The sequence below is a fragment of the Vombatus ursinus genome, unplaced genomic scaffold, assembly GCF_900497805.2.
Source record: "Vombatus ursinus unplaced genomic scaffold, bare-nosed wombat genome assembly UNPS02014778.1, whole genome shotgun sequence".
In the NCBI taxonomy this organism is placed as follows: domain Eukaryota; kingdom Metazoa; phylum Chordata; class Mammalia; order Diprotodontia; family Vombatidae; genus Vombatus; species Vombatus ursinus.
The window spans coordinates 36326712-36350281 of record NW_020954556.1 but is presented as its reverse complement, the minus strand read 5'-3'; the positions used below and the strand labels follow the sequence as shown (position 1 = coordinate 36350281).

Here is a 23570-nt window from a genome sequence, read left to right as displayed (position 1 = left end):
TTCACAACCCGGCCCCTTCCTACCTTTCCAGTCTTTACTCCCCCTCTCCATGCATTCTACAATCCAGTAACTGGCTGTGAGCAAATAGGCACTCTTTGTATACCACTCCTTCTAACTCTGTGACTTTTCACTGGCTATTTCCTATGCCTAGAATGTCATCCCTCCTTACTGCTGCCTCTAGACTCAGTTCACCTTCTATAAGAAACCTTACCTGTCCCTTATCCCCCGACTAATGCCTTCTCTCTAAGATGACTTCCCATTTACAGTAATATATCCTATATTCACATAGTTGTTAGAATGTGAGTTCCTTGAAGAGACTTTCTTTGTATCCCCAGAACTCATCACAGTGCGTGGCACTTACTAAATACTTGCTGACTTGACTTAATTGACTTACACAGACAGCTAATTCAGTCCCAGTTCCCATAACCTTAAGGAGTCCTTTCCTGTCTCTGTCAAAATATAACTAATTTTGAGGTAGTGTGGTACATGGAGAAAGCCTCACTACAGGAAACCCTGGATTCAGAGTCCTAACTCTGTCTTCTGTCAGTATGAGTCTGGGCAAGTCAATTAATGTCTCGGCCTAGGAAAGTTTCTAAGACTGTAAGTTGCAGAACTGGTGCTAACTGGCATCGGTGGAAGGAGTTTCCTCATGAAGAATACTGGTTAAATCACAAGTCCATTAAAAAAAATGCACACATATAAATAGATAAAATCAATTTCACTATATGTGATGTAGTTCAATGTTCATTATATCCTACACCTACCAATTCTTTTCTTTAAAAAAGTATTTATAATAAAAAGGTGTGTATATTCTGTGTAGCCTACAACTGTTCAGCCTCTCTCATTCCTTATTCCTGACCCATGATTTCTGACATGTTTCTCACTTATTCTTACCTTTGTATTGAAGTTGTTGAATAGCAAAGTGCATGCTGATTTAATATGGAGGGTCTTATTGACATATAGAATATATGTAAATATTATTCCTGAACTTTGCCAGCTATTAACCTGAATAATCAGGCAATCTTTTAAAACCACAAGTTGCACAGCAGAGGAACTGCACTGAGAGAAAGCTTCCTGTCTGGGAGTTCCCTATATCAATGGAGTTAAATGAGTTGGTGTCCTCTCATCAAAAAAAAAAAAAAACCAAAACAAAACAACAAACATCACCACCACCACCGAATATTAGAGATGGAATTAGGGTTCTCAAAGATTATCTAGTTTAACCCCCTTGTTTTACAGGTGACTTAGAGAAGGCAAAATGACTTGTCCAAAGTCACATGGCTGTTAAGTAGAAGAGATGAAATTTTCTGACTCTCAGCTCAGGGTTCCCTAAACTAGATTGATGCTATCTATGGAGGAAGTGCCAATGGACAGACAAAGAAGAGAGAGGTAACTGCTATGATATATTTCTGCTTGAATAAAGTAATCATAAATGAGAAAACAGCTGCAGTAATTTGCAAATATTACCTGTGTTTGGCCCCTCTGAAACAGTGCTGATCCATGAAGGGTTCTGAACAGGTCTACTTCACAACTAATATCTCTGAGTGATGTCAAATCTCGTCCATCACATCTATGATAATAAACAAAATGAAGTATAAAGCATATGAAAGTAGGAAAAAGTCACACTCATACAACATGTCATTCTCCTCCTCTCTCTATCATGCTCTCTTTCAGAAGTCATATAATAATAATTTTAATAATAACTATCACGTATATAGTCCTTTAAGGTTTGCAAAGCATTTTACAAATAATATTTCCTTTTAGTTTTACAACAATCCTGGGACGTAGGTGCTATTATCATTCACATTTTGCAGAAGAGGAAATTGAGGCAGAGGTTAAGAGGTTACGCACAGCTGGTTAAGTATCTGAGACTGGATTTGAACTCTGGTGTTCCTGACACCAGGTCTAGTGCTCTATTGACTCTGCTACTCTACAAGTATGAAATAAATATCAGCATTCTTTCCTGTGCACTTAGGTTAAAAAATTACTCACTTTAGACATATCACAATTTTAAAGTAATAAAAAAAGTTCAGGTACAGAGATACTAGAAATAAATATATTTTATTTTCAGGGAAAGGATATATTTACCTTCTATATTCATTCAAGACAATATTTCTAAAAACTTCTTTTGAAACAACATTGAAAGATTCTATTATTTCATATGGATCAGCCTCTGGAAATTTTTCTATAGGTGAAAGACAAATCAGAAGAAAAGATCTATTCAGAAGTCTGGGTTTCTGTAGGTATATCATCTGTCAAAATAGGATTTTATTTTCCCAACTCAGAGAGTATGCTCTGAACATGAAGTTCTCATGTTAACTTCTTTCCAGTTTTATTTAATATTATTTCCCCTCTATTGTACTGTCCATGAGACCAGACTGCTCACACCCTGTGCATTTCTGTACTGTCTTCTCTCTGTAGCTTTGCTCATAACACTACCCATACCTAGGAAATAAACATGAATGACGAAGTGCTAAATGTTCTAGGTCCTGTCTGCATTATTATGTATTGGTTCCTGGGAACTTGCACATGTTTAAGCTGAAAAATGCTGTTTTAGGGTTGCCTATGCTGTGCTACTTACCAATAACTTCTACTTAACCATATTATGAAAAAGTATTACTAATCACCTCAAAAGTACTCATCTGTACTTCTCTGTCTCAGTAACTTTATCTTAACTTATAAATTAGGGAATCAATGAATTCTCTTTATGCTAAGATTCCTAAATCCTCATCGATTGAAATTAACAAAAAACCGAGTGCAAAGTTTTATATAATATTCCCAAAATGCTCATGTGTTCTAGTATAATAAAGTGACAAAAAGGATCATATAAAAACTTCCAAATATTATTTAATTCATAATACTCTAAGAAGTCATTTCCAACATTAGGCTTTATCTTGAGATTTTCAGCTTTTGTGTTGAATTTGGGTAAAGATTTTAGATGCTATACATAAAACAGAGTTAGAATTAAAAAATATTTTTAAATGCTTCTCCATCCCCAAGGTGTCATAGAAAAGTTGTTCACACACACACACACACGTATACATATATATATACATATATAATTTTGTATAAATGGGAAACCTTTATAAAAGACTTCTTAAATAAGGTAATATATGCAATAACTTTATTCAAAATAATTTTACTCTCTTATTCATTTTTAAGCTACATAAGACCTAGTGAAACAGGATCCTAAGAATCTTTACTTTCTTATTTTTATTTTATTTTTTTTAGGAGAGGCAATCAGGGTTAACTGACTTGCCCACGGTCACACAGCTAGTAAGTGTCTGAGGTCACATTTGAACTCAGGTCTTCCTGACTCCAGGGCCAGTGCTCTATCCACTGCACCACCTAGCTGTCCCCTAAGAATTTTTCAATAGCAATTATAGGTGATAGCCTCAATTCTGACAGATAGTGACATGATAAAAATTATTCTAACAACTATTCTGCTGATGAAAAGAGCAAATAAATCAAACCATAGGATATCTGTCTATTTAGAAGAAATTTAATATTTTATGTTGTGTTTAGTTTATGTTCAAGTGGTACAATAGATTTTTACATTAAATGCACAATTTAGACTCTCGGGAGCAAACATTCTGTATAATTCATACTTGTATTTCATTTCATATTTGCTAAGTACCTTCTATAAACAGGCACAAATGAGATATAGGCAAATGAGAGACAATTCTTGCTCTCAATGTGTTTACAATTAAGTAGGGTGAGAAGGTATTTACACAAGTAACTACAATACAAATCTGAATATCATTAAGATATTAAGGGGGAGCATCTCAGTATTCCATGTGAAGAAAGTACAGATTATAAGTAGCATGCCAAGCAGTTTAGTTTGGCTGGAAAGTGCCACCGAAGAGAAATAGTGTGAGATCAGGCTGAAAAGATAGGCTGAAGCCAGACTGTGGAGGCCTTGAAAGCCATGACTAGAGTTTAGGGTTTATGTGATAGACAGTGGGAAGTCAGTCACTGATGGCTTTTTTTAAAATGGAGTAGCACTGTTAAAGATAAGCCTTAGGAAGATTCACTTGGAATACACAGTGGGGAGCAAGATATAAGGGAAGAAAAGTCAGAAATCTACTGCCATAAGAGGTAAAAAGAGCCTGAATTACAGTGGTGACAGAGGGAGAGGCCACAGGTATTATTATGAAGCTATTATTAAAAAAAAAAAAAAAAAAAGATTGACTAGATATGTGGGACAGAGGAAAATGCCCAAGAAAATCACTCTAAATAAACTTGGAATTTCCAAACTGTGAAATATAGAATTATATACCTGGGAATTAGACCTTTGAGCAAATAAAGATTAACAATTAACAAATAATTATAAAATTTTATTGTTACTAAAATAAATCAAAATTATTAATAAAAATAACAGAGTACCTTTAAGTAGTTCCTCAACATCTAATCTTATCTTGTTAATAGCATCATCTCTGGAAACCTAAAAGAAGTTACAGTTGTAAATATGAACTGTTAATACTCGCAATATAACAAATATTTTTATGTTACTACATAACTATGACCAAATTGTGAAGTGTGCATAGAATTTTGGGATTCTATAATGGGAATCTTTTTTCAAAGATTAGTAGCTGACAAAGAAAAATAAAATCTTCCCTGTGATATTCATTCAGATGCATTCACACATACCCAGATATTAACAAATGTAGGAATGGGATGAGGACATCAAGAAAAAAGAAAGTTTCAAGATATTTTAATTAATCAATCAAGAAATATTTATTAAGTGGTTAGTATATGCCAGGACTAGGGATGCAAAAAGGGGCAAAAGACAGTCCCTGTCGTCAAGGAGTTTATATTATAAAAGGGAAGACAGCATGCAAACAAATATATGCAAAGCAAGGTACATACAGGATAATTAGGAGATAATCAACAGATGGAAGGCACTGGGATTAAGAGGGGTTGGAGATGGCTTCCAGTAAAGGATGAGATTTTGGTAGGGACTTAGTAGAGTATCCGGCACAGTGGTGCTTGCTTAATAAATGTTGATTGACTGCCTAATTTAAAGAAAGCCAGGGAGCTCAGGGCATGAAGAACAGCCAGAGAAAATGCCTCAAGCATTAAACATTTTACACATACACACACACACGTTTCATGAAAATAGAAGCAAAATTCTCAAACGCTATTAGGTAAAATATGGTATAGGAGTGCTTGGAACTCTTTTACATACAGTATTCTTAAGACATATCTCAAGTATACTTACTTTGTCATGATTAAAATCTGTAAAAACAGCATAGATCCTTTCCATGGCATGCCTATTTTAAGGACAAAAAAACCATATATAAGGTGTATTATTTGTAAACATCATTTGTTTATTCCACATATATATATATATAGATATATCTATATATATATCTATATATATATATATATCTGTATTTAAAAGTCACTTTCTCAAATACTGATTTAGCCTTAAAGGAAATGTGAATTGCCACCATACTTGGCCTGCAAGGACAGAAGAAATAAATATAAAATTGATGAATCTGAAAAAATAAATGTCTTAAAAAGAGAACAAGAATATGGCATTTAAACTAATACGAGCAGACTCGAGATAATGACAGCTGCTACTTATGTAGCACTTTTAAGTTTTGTAAAGTGCTTTACATTCATTATCTTAGTTGGATGGTCACTTCAAGCTGTTCTTAAACGAGTGATCTCATGTAAAATAATGCAAACAAATCTGGTGTGTTGTTACAACCTAGTTCTTAGTCAAGTGTTTGTTTATAGTTACACTTTGTATCTGGCTGCAAATGACTGAATAATAATGTATCTTATTATTAAGCTAGCAAAATTAACCTATGATAGATTTCTTTCCTAAATTTACATACATTAAAGGCATTACTAACATTATAAAACACCTACTGTCTTCAAGGCACAATAAATCTGCATTTCCTTGCTAATTAAAGGCAGTTCATAAGTCATAAATGCCCAACTTGTAAATGCTTTGAATAAACAGGCAACTATATGCTATCCTCCTCTTATTCCTTTTGCAAGTTCAAAAAGCATTTGGAGAACCTACTCTACTTAATGAACCAGGCTAGTGAGGAACAGAAATATGGGCCCCACTGAATCCTACCAATACCATACTTGCCCTTCTGCAGGAACTCCATGCTTATTTGATATGGAGAAGAAAAAAGAGCAGTGGGGCGGGATGATGGGTGCAGGCCATTTTGCAGGCAAAATGTGAGTTTGCCCTTAAAAATTTTTTTTGTTAAGACTGAGAACAGGTATTTATGACAATAGGACAAAGGGCAACTAGGTGCTGAATCGGATAGACAGCTGGGCCGAAGACTCATGTTCAAATACAGCCTCAAACACTTATTGGCTGTGTGAACTCAGGCAAGTCACTTAACCCTTTCTGCCTCAGTTTCTTCATCTGTAAAATGAGCTAGAGAAGGAAGTGGCAAATCACTCCAGCATCTTTACCAAGAAAACCCCAGATGAGGCTGTGAAGAGTCAGACACGATTGAAACAAGAACAACAACAACAAACTTAAGACAATGACTATTAGGACAGAAGAGTGCTGGTTAAAAGTAAGACTGCATAAATGTAACCATAGTTTCTACAGAAAGTTTTTTTTTCTAATAAGGAGATAAATCTGCCACTAATTCCACAATTTGTATAGTATGAATGGATGTACTTACTTATTGACAAATTTCACCATCTCTGGTGGTGCAGAAAATAGCTTTTGAGGGGTCCGCTTAGCACTACCACTCTCTCTCATCAATTTCTGTATCCCCTGGATTATCTGTTGGGTGTACTTCACCCCAAGTTTGATGGCATGACAAAAGTCCTGCTGCAATACATTCTCTGCAGCGGCTTCTAACATCACTGTTAAAATAAAAAACAGGGAGCCAATTTCCATTAAATCCATTAACTCATTTACTTTTAAAATCAACATAATCAACATTAGTATACAATTCTTGAGCCATGACCTAACACAAATTTAATATAAAACAATTGCCTTTAGTTCCAAACACTATAGCCACTTTTCTTATTCCTTTCTTTAACCAAAGTCAAAATAGTTTCAATTTTTAAATGCAAAGTGTATATGAACCTTGGGGTCCTCACATTTGAATTATATTCCAAATGGAGATTTCCTATAAATTCTCAGAAAATGAAACCAAAGAGGAAATTTAAAAAGGTACACATAAGATAAAGTTTAGTATAAATATCTTAAGAGATATTTAATTTGAACTGCTAACTCATTAGATTTAAGATTCTTGCACATGTCCTGCATAGGAACAGAGAAGCCTAATCTTATTTCAGGCAGGCTTTTATTATGTGGATCTTCTCTACTAATTTTTTTTAATTACATGTTTTTTTTTCTCCTTTAAACAAAGTCCCAAACAAAAAAACCCACAAAATAAAATATTGCATCTTGGAAAAGGGCAGCTGTAGAAGCAGGTAGTTCTCGTCCCTTAACTACAAATCAATCTCTCTCTCTCTCTCTCTCTCTCTCCCCTTTCCAGCTTCCTTTTCTGTGCAGTCTTCCCCTATTACATTGAAAACTCTTTGAGGGCAGGGATTCTTTCTTTTTCTTATTTGTATCCCTAGTGCTTTGCACAGTGCCTGGCACATAGTAGGTATTTAATAAATATTTACTGAATTGAATTACCTTCAAACAGTACTTATGTGGTCTAATCTTGTGGCCCATTTATCATCCTGGCTCCCTCCAGCTTACCAATGTCTTTTCTATATTGACACCTAGGTGACTCAAGATCAATTCATTTCTCATCTTTCTGATCAAGCTTCCTTACACCAGACCACCCTTTTTTTCAAATCCAATCATAAAGAGTTGGAGGGAATGAAATGGACAAATACACACCATTACATTTACAAAACAATTCAGTATTAAATTGTTGCTTTTTAGGCTCTAAAAATTACTTTAGAAATAGTTACCAAAAAGTTTTTAATAATTAAACATAAAATATACACATATCTAGATTTAAAACTGTGAACTTACAAGAAAATATCAGATTTCCAAAATACTTACCAATTTGACTGCTAGGTGCTCCAGTGACCACTAAATTTAAAGTACTACAGGACATTTCTTTTCTAGTTGGGTTAACAATATATTCTCCATCAATTATTCCTATTCGTACTGCACCTAAAAAGGACTTCAATTATTAATGATATTTTAAAACTCAAAATCACTGATATCAAAATATTTTACCTATTACTTCCTGGAAAACAAAAAACTAATAACTATCTATACTTTTAATATCTGGAAGTATTATAACGAAACCCTACATATACATTGTATTATTCTGAGTCTGGACACTCAATTCTCAGCCACAAATAAGCTTTCTTATAAAAACTGACAAAAAGTAAACATACTTAAAGGAAAAAAAACCTTTAATACTAGTATAATGTTATCATTAGAATCAAAACTTGATTCCAGCAACCTTGAAAGTTGCAATATTTGAAATGATTACACTTAAGTGAGGCAGCTCTACATAAGATATAGGATCAACAGAGGCCTACTTCACACCAACATCCTAACATCAACTTTGGGACTTCATCTACAACTTCTCCTTACTGAGCAATGTTCTGCCCAATGTCTAACAAATTCCTGCTTCTGGTTCCTCTAATCCCTGTGATTCAGAGCAGATATCTGGCTTGGCAAAATCCTCAGCCTCTGCTATCTCTCCTTGAATTCCTGTCCCCATATAATTCAGCCCAATCCCTGATCCACTCCTGTCTTCCTCCACTAGCCCCTGCCTCGCCTTTGTGCCTTCTATTGTTATTAAGTTCTTGTTTACCTTTCTTATTCCTGACTCTTACAGAAAACTGATAGCTGGCTTTCTCCTGAAAACACTACTCTCCAATGCTGGTACCTCCTTTTCTCAATGCCCACAGGTCCAGAAATCAGCATATTTTATGCAACTTACAGAATCTTCTCAGAAACTTACGCCTTGAATTTTATATCATTTGATTATAGCATACTTTCTGGATCCTTACTACTGTTATCCACTGACTTCCAAGTTATTCTTCCTCTTTCCTCTATGAGGACAGCTCACAATTTTCCTCTACCCCAACTACTGCCTTAAGCCTTGCTGATTTTGCTACTTATGTAAGATCTCCTAATACTCTGGCCTCCTAAGTTCTTCAATGAGGATGATTCCAATCTATCTCTTGTCACTGCCATTCTCACCTTATGCCTCACCACCATCTGCAATTGTTCTACTATCACCAAAATCTTGAACTCTAAAATGTCTCTTTTGGATCACAACCTTGTATGATTCCACTTCTCCAAATGCCTCATTCCTAAACCTGCTCTTTGTCCTCACAATATCCAATTTCTCAATCTCTACCATGTTCTAGTTTACCACTTCTGTTCTGGCCTTACTGCTGTCCTTTCACAGTTGGGACCCAGTCCAACTGGACTCTCATTGCTTGCCATCTGAAGCCCTTATTCTCCATCCTTTAACATGTCCTAATAATCCTCAACTATGTGTCATCCGTAATTTTTCCATGGATACTCAGGAGTTGCTGAACAAAGAAGAAGTCACAAAATATGCAAAGTGAGTCCATTACAATTTCACTCCTACCACTATATGGCAATCCTTTACTTTATTTCTGATTGGCTCCCTATCATACATCTCTGCTGCTCCTAAATTGCTCTTTTCAAAGTCTTCAATATAATTTCTACCATCTCAGAGATGACTTTGCCTTCTCTTGAAAAGTCTGAGCCTATCTGTCATGAGAGGCCTTATCTCCAAACCTGTACATTTTCATTTATCTTTTCCACTTATGACTTAGCTCCAGAAGACAAACTGATATTTCTTCTTGTCAAGATGGACTACTCTTCCACCTGCACCTTTGAACACGTTCCTTTCTATCTCCCTTGACCCTGCCATTCCTTCAAACTTTAGGCCTATTATGTTTCCTACTCAATTCTAAATGCTTAGTCCAGGGGTGGGGAACCTTCAGCCTCAGGCCTCTAGGTCCTCAAGTGAGGCCCTCTGCCTGAATCCAAACTTCACCGAACAAATCCCCTTAATAAAAGAATTCAGTCAAAGGGCCACACTTGAGGACCTAGAGGGCCACATGTTCCTCACCCTGCCTATACCCACTGCCCCTACTTCCTCACTACTAATTTGCTCTGCAACCCTTTGAAATGTGGCTTCTAATCCTACCACTTACTGAAACTACTCTTTCAAGGGTCCTCAGTAACCTCTTTTGTGCTAAATCTAATGGATTTTCCTCAGTTTTCTATTCCTTGACCTTTCTGGAGCATTTTAAAAATCACTGACTACACCCTCCTGCTAGCTAAAAACTCTCTATAATCTGACTCCAAGTTATCTTTCTAGCCTTTTTACCTAACTTGTCCTTATGTACCCTATATCCATGTTCAACTGAACTACTAGCTGTTTCCTGAACTCAGCATGCTGTCTCCTGCCTCTGAATTTATGCAGGCTATTCCTTGTTTCTGGAACATATACTATTATCTTTGCTGTTTAAATCCTTCTTTGCCTTTAAAGCTCAGCTCAGGCAACATATCCTTTGTAAAATTCTATCTACTTTATTCTACCTCTCCTCACTCTTATAGCACATTGTTTTCTACCCTCCTCAATTTTCTTAAGAGTACTTTGAATAGATCTCTCCTTTGCTATCTTATCACATTCTACCTTATATTATACTTATGTGAAAATGGATTATTTCTCTATTATGCTCTAAGCCCCTGAGGGCAGGGAATATGTAATTTTTTATCTTTGTATCTCCATCAGCTAATTTAGTGCTGTGAACCCAATAGGCATGTAATCATTTTACAAATTACATATTACTTTGTAAAAGTAACCTTAGTTATATTTCCTACATTCAAATCTTGACTTACCAATGGGACCATTCCAAGGAATATCTGATAATGAGAGGGCTGCAGAAGCTAAAAACAAGCAAGACAAAACAAATAAAAAAAACTTTTTTAAGCTGTTAGAATAACTAAAATATTAATTGTAAAATCTCTGATTTTGGACTTACCACCATTAATTGCTAAGACATCGGGCTCATTAACACCATCTACTGCTAAAAGATTACAAAGAACCTGATGTGAAAGAAAAAAAAAAGGAAAACTTTTAAAAATCATTGAGGAAAATCATTTATATCAACATCAGTTTAAAATCATATAACAAATAACATGCCTTTCATAACTGATTATAACTGAATAGGTAACATAGTATTAATAACAGATTTACCTGAGGCTGAAACATCCTTGCAAAGGATGGGAAAAGAAAATAGTGGAAATCCATTTGTACAAAACAAACAACTATCTGAAGAATACTTGTCATTCAAAAAGGTAACATACCAAAAAGGTGTAAGTTTATTGGAAAAATCCAATAAAAATTGTTATCTGAGATCAGATAGTGAGAAGGGGCTTGACTTGTGCCATTTAATTTATTAACATCATTAGTAGAAAAGCCTTGGGCACTAGTGATGGTTGCACTAAGTTAATCACACTCACTTGTTACTTTTGTGACCAAGGGCCATTATATACTCTAAACATCTGGCTAGGTTGAGAAATTCAGTCTACAGCCAAAGAATACAGCAAAAAACAGGAATCAAACCTATAATTATGACTTTATTAGACCACCTTCCAAGATAAACAAGCTAGATCAACCAACCATCTATCCAAAGTACGAATATTTACAGACAAGGTGCCATGCTAAGTACTGTGTTAAAGTTTATATAGTAAAAACAAAAATGTTAAAAATTGGACTCAGAGTAAACAAATACTTAGTATATTACTTGGAATATAAATGCTTAACAAATGTTTACTGACTGATGGATTGAAACAAGACTAAAAAAATACCAGACATCTATTAAGCCAAATAATTCTACTGTAATTAGACAACCCCATACACCTTCACTGGTATTTTGATTATGCAAAGATTGAATTCAGTATGGGGCATCAAAATATATACTTTTAAAAAGAGACAAGAAATCCTTCTTTTCTACATAAATGTACTGTGAAGAGTCTTTCTAAAGGGAAACATCAAAATTCTCTTTTTTACTGTTCTATACTTATTCTAACTTGGCAAGAATTATTTCAACAAATATTATTGCGATGTTACTTAAATTAGTGATAAATTGCATTACTAACAATAAAGCCTATTACTAACAAATTTACTTGTAACCAAAAGTGTGATGAAAATTTTTTTCTCCAGGGAGAACTTAATTAATAGAAAATAAGAATTAAATTGTGTTCTACATTGTACCTTAAAAATTGTTCTACTGGAGAGGCACTATGTATAGTAGAGGATCCCTGAACTTAGTGAGAAGAGAAGGCTGGGTTTGAATCTCACTTTTGAGTTAGTTTTGAGTTAGGACTTTGGTTAAGCCACCATTTCCTCATCTATAAAGTGAGAAAAATAATTCCTGCAACTCCTCATGGTGTTTATTTTGAATTTTAAGCATTGTGTAAATTTATGGACATGTGAGTTACTATTACTGATCAAAACATCTTTTCAGTAAATCTCCAATTATCATTTGGAATGAATGTTGTATTTATTCATTATTCATTCAGCTTAAAAAGTAATACTACCAAGAAGAATCTCTATTTTCTTGTGACCAGTACAGTAGATACTTAAGAAATACTGACTTTAAAAATATACTAAACAGAACTTACCTGTGTATCATAAAAGTAGCCTGATGGAAAGAGAGGTCTGATTGAACGATCTGAGGGGAAAAAAAAAAGGTTTTAAAATAGTTTTGTGGGGATATTTGTTTATCATTAAGTGATAATTAATAGGCTTTCTTTCTTTCTTTCTCTAGTTTTTGATGAGGCAATTGGGGTTAAGTGCCTTGCCCAGAGTCACACAGCTAGTAAGTGCTATGTGTCTGAGGCTGCATTTGAACTTGGGGTTAAGTGACTTGCCCAGGGTTACACAGCTAGTGAGTATCATGTGTCTGAGGCTGGATTTGAACTCAGGTCCTCTTGACTCCAGGGCCAGTGCTCTATCCACTGTGCTACCTAACTGCCCCTTAACAGACTTTTTGTATTAAGAATCTGGCTAAAAACAACAGAGTTGTTCAATATGAAGAATTTCCTTTTTTTCTCAAGCTGACTTACTAAGCAGAACACAAATGAATGGAATGATATCACTTATATATGTTTATTCCATCCCTGGTAATAATGTAGGTGCCTAAGGGCTTTGTAGAAGTATGATGCACAAGCACTATAGTGGTCTTAGAAGCAGCTAAGAAGTAAGAAGGTAAAGTTTATAGTTTTTGGCAAAGGCCAAAAGGAGTGGAAAGGGGAATTTATCTTCATTATGGTCCTAAAGCCATTACTTAAAAGTAGAAATAGGGAATAAAGACATAAAAACTGAACACCAGTGGAAAAGAAAATCCTTCCCAATTCCTTCCCTCTTGCCAATGCCACTTAAGTGTGGTTATAGCTATAAACCACTTTTACATCCTTTCCACCCATTCCAAGAAATGCAACTTAAGACACTTCAAAAACAGCCCCAGTTGAAATATCTGGGTATACTAAAGAGTTTAGGAATAATCCATAGAATTAATCTAGTAGGCGAATACTACAAAATTTTTAGAAATCATTCAAGTGAAGACTACTGAAAAACATGGGGGATAAAAACATCTTATTCACTTTCTTCTTGCTTCTATCATCTTTTCTATTGCTGTCAGAATACTCATTCTTACAAATACATATGTTCACATCACTTTTCTGATCAAAAAAATCTCTAGTGGCTCTTTACTGTCTACTAAATAAAGTTAAAACTCCTTTGCTTTCCATTCAAAAACTCCACAATCTCACATTACTCTACCTTTCTATCTACATTCTCTCTCTCAGTATCCTCATTAGCTTCCATGGGTTTAACTAGCATTTCTATGTAGATAATTCATAGATCTCTATATCCAGTTCTTGTCTCTTCCCTATGCTTCAAATACACATCAACAATTCCCTACTGGACATTTCAAACTGGATGTTCCAGAGATATCTTAAACTCAACATGTTCAAATCTGAAATCATTATCCCCACCTCTCTTCCAAATTTCCTGGGCTACCAGGTTCGTAACCTTAGCATGATCTTCTCTTCACTCTCTCTCACCCCATGTACCCCAAGAAGTAATTTAAATGATCATATGGAATTATTTTTGTGTTTTTTTCTTACCTATAATTCGACTTGTGAGAATTTCTTTATCAGAAGAACCAAACTCTCTTCTAAGATGGTTTGTGGGAATTCTACCTGCTGCAGCAGCCTTCTGTTTATAGTCAACCTTAAGTGAAAACAGAATCGTTCTTATGAATTCCAACAGTAGCTATATTATTACAAACTCTAGTCTAACACCGACCATTGCCTTACAAATAATTATCTACCTGGGACAGATAGCAATTTATTCTTTGGAGCAAATACAGTGTTATTTTATTTTATATTTACAAGACAAAGGTTTTACAGAATTTAAGTTGAAAGTGATCTTAAAGGCCATCTAATTTAATGTTTCATCCAATAAAAAAATCTCTTCTAAATATCTTTAGGGCAAGAGAAATTCTTACTGCCTCCTTTGCTAACTTCTATAACAACTGCTGTTCAGTTGTGTCTGACTCTTTGTAATCTCATTTGAGGTTTTCTTGGCAAAGATACTGGAGTGGTTTGCCATTTCCTTCTCCAGCTCATTTTATAGTGAGAAAACTGAGGCAAATAGGGTTAAGTGAATTGCCCAAGGTCACACAGCTAGTAAGTGTCTGAGGCCAGATTTGAACTCAGGAACAGGAGTCTTCCTGACTCCATGTCTGGCAATCTATCCACTGTCCCAACTAGTTGCCCCTCTAGTGCAACTAAGGTTCTACTGTTTCACCATGCTACATATGAAAAGCTTTTATAGGCCAAAATAAAATCTGCCTCTTTGCAAATCTGTTACTATATATGTAAGGAGATCATTAGAGTCTATAGACAGCCACTTACTGTCATGAATTTAATGACCCATTTAAAAAAGTGACCTAGACTCATCCCTAGCCAAGATACTTTGTCCAAAGAATCAAGTAATATGGAGATATTCCCCCCCCCCCCCATTTTTTCCCTTTGTATTCTTTAGAAGCTATCACAATTTCAGACAAATTATCTGGTACTTACCACTAAAGGCATGAACTGAGAAGGTGAAGGTTTTGTTTTACTGACTGCTGTAACCATCACAGCTGTTTCACCTGACTTAAAAAAATACAAAAATACATCAAACAACAGTAAGTAGCATTAGCACTAGGAATTATCAATATACCAACAGCTTCCAATTATTTAATAGAAAGATTAAAAAAGAATGAGTTGCTACTTTACTTCAATTAAACTCAATGGAAGATTAATGTTTTTCCTAACAGAGACTTTAATGAATCTTAAGTGGCCAAAAGCAGACTCCTGCTATGCAACAATGACTAAAACAAGAACAAAGTCATTTTGAAACAAGTAAGCCTAGTAGTTTTCTCTATCATCATTAGAAACAGAACAAGAGATATAACTATAGATCAATAAAACTTCCTGCATAAAAGTTTATAAGATACTAGACTATCTAACTTAATTAATGCAGTGAAATGATTTTTGTTTTTTGAAATATGAAAGATAAGAAAGGGTACCTGCTCTGGAACAGTTTTGATAAAAATAGTGGAAATAAACTAGATAATCCCTGAATTTACTTCCACTACCAAGATTCTTACATTATCCATATTCATTATTATGGAAGAAATTAAAACCAGGTCCAGTAACCATTTTTTAAAAATTGAAAATTAAAAACCATAATGTTTTACCTGTACTACAGCACAGCCATCTGCAAATCTAGCCAGTTTTCCAGAGGATATTTCTAGTTTTCTGTTTAAAAGAAAACCAAAAGGACTTGACATATCAATTCAATCGACAGCCCTCATACAGAGAACCTACAAAGTTCTCTTGAATAGATCAGGGTGTTCATTTAATGCTAGTAATAATAACACTTTATGTAGAGTTTTTATAGAATTTTTAAAGAGCTTTAAAGTTTGCTAACTGCTTTCCTTATGTTCTCTAGTTTGAACCCTAGAAGGAAGGTGCCATCATTATCCCATATTATACAAGAAGAAACTGAAGCAGAATGAGGTTAAGTGATAAACTGGAATTCCTTCTAAATCCTTCGAATTTCCAATTCCAACTCTTTCTTCTTTGGAAAAGTCTATGGTATCCACCCTTTTACTCCCACAGTTACACCTTTAATTCAGGACTTTATCACCTCACACCAGAATTACACTGGTATTCCTAGCAAGCCTCCAAGTATCTAATCCTCTAAGCAGTTGTAGGATTAATCTTTGTAAAACTCTACACTAGAGGTTCTAAACCCTTCTGCAGTAGGGTGAAGAATATGGACCCCTTCTCAGAATGTTTTTAAGTGCATAAAAAATGCATAGAACTATAAAGGAGATCAATTATATTGAAATACAATGATCAAAACAGTGGGGAAAAAAAACAACTCAAGTTCACAGACCCCACTTCAAGCACCTCTAGACTACATCAAGTATAATCTGCTGACAAACTTACAAAGGTTTCTCTGCATCAAGTCCAAATTTCTCTGCCTGGCTTTAAACATTTTCATATTTTGGCACCACCAGCCTCACTTCCCAATATGCCCTCAATACAATCTTTGTTCCAGCCTTCTCTCTTCTACATGTTATGGTACTTCATGTTTTCTCTGCCTTGACTGCCATCTCTCTCTTCCTTTCTGCCTACTGAAATTATACTCATCAATCAATCCATCCACAAGTATTAATTTCAGTGCCTACTATGTGGGAGGCACTGGGCTAGACATTAGAGATGCAAAAACAAAAGGGAAACAGTCCCTGTCCTCAAGCAGCTAACATTCTACTGGGGAATACATCATGGTCACACATAAGTAAAAACATGATACATGAAATACAGAAAAGAGATGGAGGTAGGTTAACAACTGAGAAAATAAGGAAAAGCCTTTTGAGCTGAGTCTTGGAGAGGGCTAGGGTTTCCAAGAAACAGAGGTATGGTGGGAGAACATTCTAAATGTAGTGGACAGATTCTGTAAATGAATGAAGGTGAGAAGTTCTAATACTGAGCACAATTAACAACTAGGTTTGTTTGGAGAGTGATATAGTACAAGGAGGGGGAATAATGTGTAATTAGCTTGAAAAACTTTGTCTGGTGCCATTATGAAAGACTAAATGCTAAACAGAAGAATTTGTATATTATCCTATAGGGGAGCCACTGTAGTTTCTTGAGCAGAAGAGTGACATAGTCGGAACTTGTTCTTTAGGAATATCAAGTAAGCAGCTATGTGCAAGATATTTTAGAAGTGGAGAGACTTGAGGCAGGGAGACCAACAGAGGCTACTAAAACAGTCCAGGCAAGAAATGTTAAGGGTCTGGTCTAGGTTGGGCAGCTAGGTGGCACAGTGGATAGAGTGCTGGGCCTGGAGACAGAAGACCTGAGTTCAAATCTAGCCTCAGATACTTACTAGCTGTGTGACCATGTGCAAGTCACCTAACACTGTTTGCCTCAGTTTCCTCATCTGTAAAATGAGCTGGAGAAGGAAATGGCAAACACTCCAGTGTCTTTGCCAAGAAAACCTCAAATGAGTTTACAAAGAGTCAGACATGACTGAACAACAAACTAGGATAGTTGTGATGTAAGAAGAAAGAAGAGATGGATGCTAGAGATGCTGAATGACTGAATATGGGGGAAAGTGACAGTGAAGAGTTGAGCACAATTTCAAAGTTGCATACCTTGTCAGTGACATGCTACCCCAGAAGCAGTATGGTATAACAACAACAACAACTACTAACATTTATATGGTGCTTACTATGTGCCAGGTACTATGCTTTACAATTACTACCTCATTTGCTGTTATTATTCCCACTTTACAGATGAAGAAACTGAGGCTGAGAGAGGTTAAATGACTTGCCCTGGGTCACACAGTGAGTGTCTAGGGGGATTTGAATATATACTGGTTCCACCTCAATTACTTACTAGCCATGTGATCTTCTCTCGGCCTCAGTTTCCTCATCTGTAAAAAAGAGGGGGTGGACTCTATAGCTTTTAAGGTTTGTTATAGCCCTAAATCCATGATCTTATGAAATGGCAAGTTAGGAGGAGGTAGGGTGAGTTCTGTTTTGGATATATTTAGTTTGAGATGACTTTGGAACATCTATGGAGATGTCTAGTAGGCTGTTAGAAGTGTGGAAATGGGAGCTCAGGAGACAAATGAAGGATGGATATGTAGCTAGATCATAGATTGAGATCTAGAAGGGAATCTCAGATGTCACTGAATCCAGCCTCCCATGGAAATAGAGGCCCAGATTGCTTAAGTTACTTGCTCCAAAGTCACACAGCTAGGAAGTATCTTAGGTAGGACTTGAATCTAGGTCTTCTTCACTCCCAAGTTCACTGCTATCTACTATAGATTCTTGGTTTTCAAATCATCTGCATAGAGATTACTGGTTGTCCCCCAAGCATGGAAGGTGTTCCTACTTTACTTCTGGCTCTTAGAATCCTTGGTTTCCTGCTCTAAATCACTATTGATTAGAGAAATGCAAATCAAAACAACTCTGAGGTACTACATAATACCTATCAGGTTGGCTAATGTTACAAAACAGGGAAATGATAAATGTTGGAGAAGATGTGGGAAAATTGGAACACTAATGCATTGCTGGTGGAGTTGTGAACTGGTCCAACCATTTTGGAGAGCAATTTGGAACTATGCCCAAAGGGCTATCAAAATGTGCATACTCTTTGACCCAGCAATAGCACTTCTAGGGCTATATCCCAAAGAGATCATAAAAATGGGAAAAAGACCCACATGTACAAAAATATTATAGCAGCTCTTTTTGTGGTGGCAAAGAATTGGAAATTGAGGGAACGGCCATCAATTGGGGAATGGTTGAACAAGCTGTGGTATATGAATGTAATGGAATACTATTGTGCTATAAGAAAATGATAAGCAAGTGGACTTCAGAAAAACCTGGAAAGACTTGTATGGACTGATGATGAGTGAAGTGAGCAGAACCAGGAGAACGTTGTACAGAGTAACAGCCACATTGTGCGATAACTGATAGAATTAGCTCTTTTCAGCAATGCAAGGATCTAAGACAACTCCAAAGTCTTATGATGGAAAATGCTATCAACATCTGGAGAAAGAACTATGGAGTTTGAATGCAGATTGAAGCATACTATTTGGTTTTTTTTCTTCTTTCTTGTGGTTCCTCCTATTGGTTCTAATTCTTTACAACATGACTAATGTGAAAATGTTTAATAGGAATGTATATGTAGAGCCTATGTCAGATTGCACACTGTCTTGGGAAGGGAGGAGGAGAAGATTTAAAACTCAAAAGCTTATGGAAGTGAATGCTGAAAACTAAAAATAAATAAATTTAAAAAAAAAAAGAATCCTTGGTTAATACTCCTCTCGGTAAGTGACATCTTCTGCATGAAGCCTTTCCCTTTCCCCTGCCAGCTTCCCTTCCCACCCAAAAATTTACCCTGTAAATAGTGTGATTTTGTATTGATTTATTTAAATTCACATTGTATTTTCTGATAGAATGTAAGCTCCTTGAAGAAAGAGGACAGTTTCATTTATTTCTTTGTATCCTGAGCAGCTGGAACAAAATAGGCATTTGTTGACTAATTGAAGAGATTACCAAGAGAGAGCAGAGAGAAGAGAGGGCCTAGAATAGGTGCTTTGGCACATTCACAATAAGGTGCTGGGCATGATAATGATCTTACAAAGCATATCATGGTCAGACAGATAGGAAGACATCCAAAATAGAGAGTAGTGTTCTGAAAACCAAGGATGAGAATCTTTAGAAGCACAGAGTACCCAACAATGTCAAATACTTCAGAGATCAAGAAGAAAGAGGATTAAGAAAAGACTATTAGATTTAGCAATAAAGAGAACCCTGGTGACTTTAGACAGGGCAGCTTCTTACAAGTGACAGAGAATGAAACCAGATTGTAAGAGGCTGAAACTGAAAACTGGTGGTGGGCAAATGGAGGCAATGAGTGTAGACAGCTTTTTCTAGTGAATGGGAGATCTCTATAGACATATATGTGTGTATGTACGTATGTATGTATGCATGCATGCACAAACATACACATGATAGCTTGGAGGACCCACAGGTCAGGTGTCATCAACCTCTGACTCCACTTCCTCTCATTCTCTTCAATCTAGCTTACAACCTCATCATTCAATTGAAACTGCTCTCCCTTAAATGTCCAATATAGCCAAATTCAAGGGCCTCTTCTCAGTACTCATTTTTCCTGACCTCTCTTTACTGTTTGGCACTTCTAACTACCTTCTCCTCTTGCTTTCTTTCCTCCTGCCAGCCTGATTACTCTTTAGCTTCCTTTGCTGGATCATTATCGATGTCTCTTTTCCCTTCCCTCATCAACTGTGGTTGGAACCCAGTTTCGTCCTGTGTCTTCTTTTCTTTCTATACTCCTATGGTGAGTCCATCAGCTCCCAAGGATTCATCTTTATGCAAATAATCTAAGATCAAAACCAGCCGTTCAACACTAACTTCCTAGTGGACGTTTCCAAATGGATGTCCCAAAGGCACCTTAAATTCAACAAGTCTAAAATAAAACTCTTTATCCACAAAACTTCTTCTGGCTTCATTCTATATATACCACTTGATTCAAAGTTTCAGGGTTCTCTTTATTGCTAAATCTAACAGTGGTCTTTTCTCAATCCTCTTCCTTCTTGTCTTCTTGCAGTATGAGACTCCTGACCACCCTGTCCTTTCTTTCTTAGTTCTATCAAGAGTACTACTACCCCTCCAGTTTACAACCCAGAAGTCATCCTCTATTTTTCACCCCCCTCCCCCAAATTCAATTGGTTACCAAGTCCTGAGAATTCTATCTTCATTCTCTCACATTCTCTCCCCTCACAAGCAGTGAAAGTCTAGTTCAGACTTTCAGACCTTTATTATCTTTTTAACTGGACCATGGCAAAAGACACTCCTAAATCAGTCATCCAGCCTCTGACTTCTCCCCTCCAATCGATATTCCACTCAGGCACTTAAGTGTCATAAAGCACAGGTCTGATCATGTCACTCCCCAACAAAAGAAGCTCCAGTGGCTCTTTATTGCCACATTCTGCTGGCATTTAAAGTCCTTTGAAATCAGGCTCCAACTTACCCTTTAAAACTTTCTATCCATTACACTCATTCACACACTCTGCAATTCAGTCAGACTGATGTTCTTTATACATAGCGATCTATCTAACTCCATGCTTTTTTATAAATGCCTGGAATGTAATCCCTCCTGATCTCTGCCTCTTACTTAGATCTCTAGATTCCTTTAAAGATCAGTTTAAGTTCAAATTCCAACAGGAGACCTTTCCAAGTCCCAGTGCTTCCTACCTTGGCCCAAACTGCCCAGTAATGACTATGTATATATTTTGTGTCTAATATGCAGGCACACTATTCCATGCTCTTCCCCACAGAATGTAAGCTCTTTGTGGGCAGTGGCTGTTTTGATTTCATCTTTGTATCTCTAGTGGCCTACCACAGGGCTTGGTAAACAGTAAAAGCTTAACATATAGATACTTGTTTGACTACTTGATTATTGAATCTATAGGAGGTCAACCTGGTCAACACAGCAGAAATATCAAGAATGTGGTTTGAGAAAAAGTCAATGAATTTGACAATTAAAAAGTCATCTGAAACTTTGAGGCAGCAATCTGGATACCAAGGGTCAACAAAAACATGGGACTTGGGCAAATAGCACAGGACAGAAACAACAGGGGAAGAATTAGAGGATTAAGAAACGGAAAGAGCATAAGAGGTAAGGCAGTTAAACTCCCTTATTTTACATATAAGGAAATTATGAAAGTTAACAGTGATAAACAAAAGAATACCACTTAACCAAAATCTAGTACTCTTTCCATTGTATTTTATTACTGAACTCCAGGTTCAGTAAACAATCAATCATTGTACTAAGCGCTGCTTTCATTACTATACCATTTTAAGGTTCGCAAATAACTTTTGATCCTCACAACCACCTTAATCTTAGTTTTATCTCGTTCTATCTCCTCGACAGTCTTGTGAGGAAGATTTTATTTCGCAGTCACAGATTTGGTGCTAGAAGGCGCCTGGGAGGCCATCCAGTACAACTCCCTCATTTTTGCAGATGAGGAAACTGAGACTAGGACAGTTTAAGTGCCTTGCTTGCACGCGGTTACAAAGCTAGAAAGTATCTGAGGCAGCATTTGAACCCAGATCTTCCAGTCTCCAGCGCTCTCCCCACTGCACTCCATTTTGCAGACGGGGAGGTTGGGGCTCAGCGAAGTTTAAAAGACTTCCCCAAGGCAGGAGGAGAAGGAAATGAAGCCCTCCAACTCCTAATTCTCATTCGCCCTGTGGAGGTGGCTCAATTGCTTCACTGGGGCTCAGAGGGGGCTGGGAGCGGGGCCGGGACCTGAGAGAACTGGGAGTGTTAAGGGCTCCAGGTGGGCGGAGGTCCACCCAGGGAGGCCTGGGGGGTTAGTGGGACCGGGGCTGGGAGAGCGAGGACGCCCGAGACGGATCTGGGCAATCAGAGACCCGGGCCCGCGGCGGAGACAGAAAGTGCTAGTGCTCAGAAGGGCTGGCGGCGGCGCCAGGAGCTGCCCTACCTGCTGCCCAAGTCCACGGTCGCGGTCCTGGGCTTCGTGCTTCCCCAGAGCGCTCGCGCCTGTCTCGGAGGGAGCCGCTGGGTCCGGCCCAGCCCGGGGAAGGGCCTGCTCTTCAGCGCCCGGAGCCGCAGGCATAAGCAGCAGCGCGTGGAGGCTGCCATGACACCCCGGCGGAGGACTGCCCCGAGCCGCGTCCTGATTGGCTGGTCAAAGCAGGCCGGAAGAAAGGTCACCTCTTGCTTTCGTTTCTGCAGCTGGTGGGGAAATCCAAGAGAATTACATCCCACAGAGGCCGAAGAGGGACAAACTTCATTAAAAGGCGAACTGCGGCACATTTCTCTGGTCCTTAGTGAGATCTGAATATTTGAATGGTACCCTAGACAGCTGGCAACTGTGTGACCCTGAGGAAGTCACTTGACTTCGCTGAACGTCAGTTTCCTCTTATGCAAAATGGAGATGTTTAAAATCTTTAAATTTTTAACAATTTAAATGTTTTTAGACTTTGATTTGAAATTTAAATTTAACTAAAAATTAAACATTTTAAAGGCAGTAATACCTGTAATATCTGCTTCATTGACTTAGTTTTGATGATCTCCTGAGATAAGTTTTGTTAAGCAGTTTACAAACTTTAAAGGATGTGGAAATGTCTATGAAACTAATGGAACCAATAGTGGAGCTTAGAAAAGTGATACAATTCCAGGAAATGGAGAAAAGGCAGGAAGTTGCCTGAGCTCTCTCCAGGTTTCCCTGGAACAACTTTAAATCAATTCTCTAAACAAATTCTATAGCAGGCCTGCACGACATACAACCTGGCCTCCCGGCCAATTGCAGCCTCTCAAAGGGTTTCAGGCTGCCATGAAAAATGCAAGATTGCCACTGTAAACTTTCCTGTTTGTCACGTGACCCGAGGCAACCAACCATCGTCAGTCTGTCTCCAGTCTA

At 37.0% G+C, this 23570-nt stretch overlaps 1 protein-coding gene across 2 annotated transcripts in view; it reads right to left on the bottom strand.

Annotated features, from left to right (window-relative positions):
• The window catches only part of PNPT1 (polyribonucleotide nucleotidyltransferase 1), a 46949-nt gene extending 24160 nt beyond the window's left edge, over window positions 1–22789 (bottom strand). The window contains exons 1-13 of one of the 2 annotated variants that reach the window (XM_027865573.1): window positions 22629–22789; window positions 15775–15835; window positions 15113–15187; window positions 14153–14258; window positions 12647–12696; window positions 11002–11065; window positions 10859–10906; window positions 8015–8128; window positions 6663–6849; window positions 5222–5273; window positions 4387–4444; window positions 2089–2185; window positions 1468–1570 (exon numbers count right to left, since the gene is read on the bottom strand). In XM_027865573.1, coding sequence (XP_027721374.1) covers window positions 1468–1570; window positions 2089–2185; window positions 4387–4444; window positions 5222–5273; window positions 6663–6849; window positions 8015–8128; window positions 10859–10906; window positions 11002–11065; window positions 12647–12696; window positions 14153–14258; window positions 15113–15187; window positions 15775–15835; window positions 22629–22789 — 1176 coding nt within the window. Of the gene's footprint in view, window positions 1–1467; window positions 1571–2088; window positions 2186–4386; window positions 4445–5221; window positions 5274–6662; window positions 6850–8014; window positions 8129–10858; window positions 10907–11001; window positions 11066–12646; window positions 12697–14152; window positions 14259–15112; window positions 15188–15774; window positions 15836–22628 lie in introns of those variants that run through there. The other variant, XM_027865574.1, reaches the window with a different exon arrangement.
• Window positions 22790–23570: the final 781 nt, after the last annotated feature.